The sequence below is a fragment of the Otolemur garnettii genome, unplaced genomic scaffold (assembly GCF_000181295.1).
Source record: "Otolemur garnettii isolate 467f Iridium unplaced genomic scaffold, OtoGar3 scaffold00043, whole genome shotgun sequence".
NCBI classification, from domain to species: Eukaryota; Metazoa; Chordata; class Mammalia; order Primates; family Galagidae; genus Otolemur; species Otolemur garnettii.
The window spans coordinates 5,676,853-5,679,872 of NW_003852438.1; the positions used below are offsets into that span (position 1 = coordinate 5,676,853).

General features: G+C 52.8%; 1 protein-coding gene across 1 annotated transcript in view; it reads right to left on the reverse strand.

Annotated features, from left to right (window-relative positions):
- GALNT6 (polypeptide N-acetylgalactosaminyltransferase 6) overlaps positions 1 to 3,020 on the reverse strand; it is a 44,282-nt gene that overhangs the window by 10,842 nt on the left and 30,420 nt on the right. Inside the window, exons 5-6 of the mRNA XM_003790393.3 lie at positions 1,915 to 2,064; positions 318 to 552 (exon numbers count right to left, since the gene is read on the reverse strand). Coding sequence (XP_003790441.1) covers positions 318 to 552; positions 1,915 to 2,064 — 385 coding nt within the window. The remainder of the gene's footprint in view (positions 1 to 317; positions 553 to 1,914; positions 2,065 to 3,020) is intronic.

The following is a 3,020-nucleotide window of genomic DNA, read 5'->3' on the forward strand; positions in this document are numbered from 1 at the left end:
TTTTAGAGGTGGGGTCTTGCTCTTGCTCAGGCTGGTCTCGAACCTGTGAACTCAAGTAATCCATCCGCCTCTGCCTCCCAGAGTGCTGGGATTATAGAAGTGAGCCACTGTGCCCGGCCTATGAGCCTTAGTGTTCTTACCTACAAAACAGGTTAATCATAGTACCTACTTTGTAGGGAGTGAGGATTCAGTAAAATATGCCAAGTGCTTGGTAAAGTGCCTAATAAATGTTGACATGAGCTGGCACAGCCCCTGGAACTAGGTGGGCTTCGGGCCATTGAAGCTAGCCTGGGGGCTCACCAGGCTGCAGTCCTTACTTGATGGGGTAGGTCTCATCCTTACGCCTCTGCTTCTCATGTGTAGGTAGAGTTTCCCAGCCAAAGGTTAGGCTCCAGTCAAAGTTGCCACGGCTATGCACTCTGCCCCTTGGGATGGGCTTGGAGAACTCAAAAGTGTTAAGGTCAATGGTGACGATGTCTGGGCTCACTACCACTGTCTTGTCCTCAGCGATCCGAGCCAGGAGGGGCTCCAGCCAGCCATGGAAGCACTCACCTGCAGGCCAGACCAGAAGGCAGTAGTCAAGAGTCCTGCTTATACCTAAGCCCAAGCCCAACCCAGGTAGGGAGACTCAGGAGGATAAGATGACCCTGTACCCACTCCCTGGTTATGGACAGAGAAGCATAAGCAAGCCCCCCAGTTGCAGGGGGGAGTAGAGAGATCTGAAGCTCTCCTCCCACCATGCCCCACCTCCAAAGGCAGAGGCAGCTTTGGAAGGAGATGGAGGTCTCAGGGGAGTAACGTAGTCAATGCAAATGATCCAAGTACAGAGAAGGCCCCAGAGATGGTTGTCTTCAGGGTTTCCAGCCTGTCCACTGAGTTGGCCCTCTACACACAAGTGTGGATTTCAGAAAGGAGTGTTTCCCCTCCCAGGAGTATTTACATCTCAGACTTCAGCCCCAGTTGCAGAATAATAATCCCTTTTATTTGTTTGGTCACTTCAGTGAACTTTGGGATATATTACTTTATTTGATCCTCAGAGTAATAATTTTGTCAGGTAAGGATAGTAACTAAGTTAGTAACAGAGTAGTCAGAATGTAAACCCAAAATCCTGGCTCCAAGTTTAGCACAATCCACAAGATACACTGTGCCCACTGCTCTTAGGGAATAATTTTTTTCCTGACAACTATGGGGAGGTGTTTTGGTTTGGGCAAGAGGAAGGTCTTCCTGGCTCCATGTGGCCCTATAAAAACAGCCCGCACCAATCAGTTCCCCACAGGGGTCACAGGAGGCCTCTTAAGGCGGGGTTTAACTAAGAACAAGGTACAGATGGGGGCTGAGGAGGAGAGATGAGAGCCTCTGCCCCCAAAACACACTCCTAGTGGTTCTAGGGTCACCGGTTGTTTGGGGGCTATTTGCTTTGTTGTTGTTGAAACAGAGTCTCTGTCACTCTGGGTAGAGTGCCATGGAGTCATAGCTCACAGCAACCTCTTGGGCTCAGGTGATCCTCTTGCCTAAGCCTCCCAAGTAGCTGGGACTATATGTATCTGCTGTAACACCCGGCTACTTTTTCTATTTTTAGTAGAGATTGGGGTCTCGCTCTTGCTCAGGCTGGTCTTGAACTCCTGAGATCAAGCCATCCGCAGGCCTTGGCCTCCCAGAGTGCTAGGATTACAGGTGTGGGTCACTATGCTTGGCCTTTTAGGGCTATTTGTGCTTCTTGATAAAACATCCTTGGGATTGGGGGGATTTGGGGTGGGAAGAGGGTAGAAACAGCTAGAATGGGTCCCGATCCTCCCTTACTCCTAGAACAACAGAACAGGAAGGGACGTTGTGACGCCATTGTCCCTGCCCCTCCTCCTGCCTGGAGGGAGGCACTGGGCCACAGCAGGCTGCTGACCAGCACTCTGTACTCACAGTGGGCATCCAGGAACGTGAGCACTTCCGCCTGGGCCACGCTGGCCCCCAGCAGCCGGGCAGTGATCAGCCCCTTCCGCTCCACCTGCCGCACCACCCTTACCACCTGCAGCTGCTGCACGTACTGCTCCAACTTCTCTTTTAAGTACTCTGCAAGAAACAGGGCCACTGTGGTCAGCTCACCACTTTGTTGCAATCCTAAGCCCCTGTGGGCACTGACCCCATGGGCTCCTGGGCCTCCTGAGCCTCCAGCAGGCCTGGATTTTATCCCTTTCACACCTCCTGCACTAAGCCATTCCACAGAAGCCTGAGGTGGGGAAGGAGGTGGTTGAGGAAGGTGGAGAGAGACAGGAGGGAGCCCTGCCTGTGGCCAGGCACACCTTGCTGGCGCGCTGGTTCTGCAGTGCCAAATCCCGTCCTGTTTACCTGGGCACTCTCTCTAATGTCTGGGGCAGCGCCTCAGGGTCCTGTTTCTTTGGTCTCAGATCAAGCCCAGACTTCTGACTTGGGCTCTCGGGGTCCTTTCTCAGACTCTCTGCCCTCTCAGCCTTCACCTTTTACACCTGGATTCTGGTTGCTACTGTCATTGTCCAATGTCTATGACTCCCTGTCTCTCAGGCGCCTCACAGCCAGTTGGAACACCTGAGCACCTGCCAGGGACCAGTCTAGGTGAGGTCAGATCTTTCATGCTGACTTCCATATTTAATCCTCTCTGTGAAGGTTAACAGCTCTGTGAAACAGCCAGTGTCGCCCCCAGGGTTTATAGAAGGGAAAAGTAAGACCAAAGTGATGCGCCCAGGGTCACAGAAAGGGAAAAGAGCAGCCCTGATCTGTGTCTGGGATTCCTCGCCTGCTCCAAGAGCAGCAAGGCCACTCAGTGAGGATTTAATGTGCAAGGGCTTCAAGGTGGTCTCTGCCACCTCCCTCAGTCATCCGATGCCTTGCCACTTCCCTATGTGTGAGACCCGAGGGAGAGCAACAGAAGGGGACGAGTGGGCAGCACCTGTAACTCAGTCAGCAGGGCACTAGCCACATACGCTGAGGGTGGTGGGTTTGAACCCGGCCGGGACCAGCTAAAAAATAAAAAACAACAACGACAACTGCAA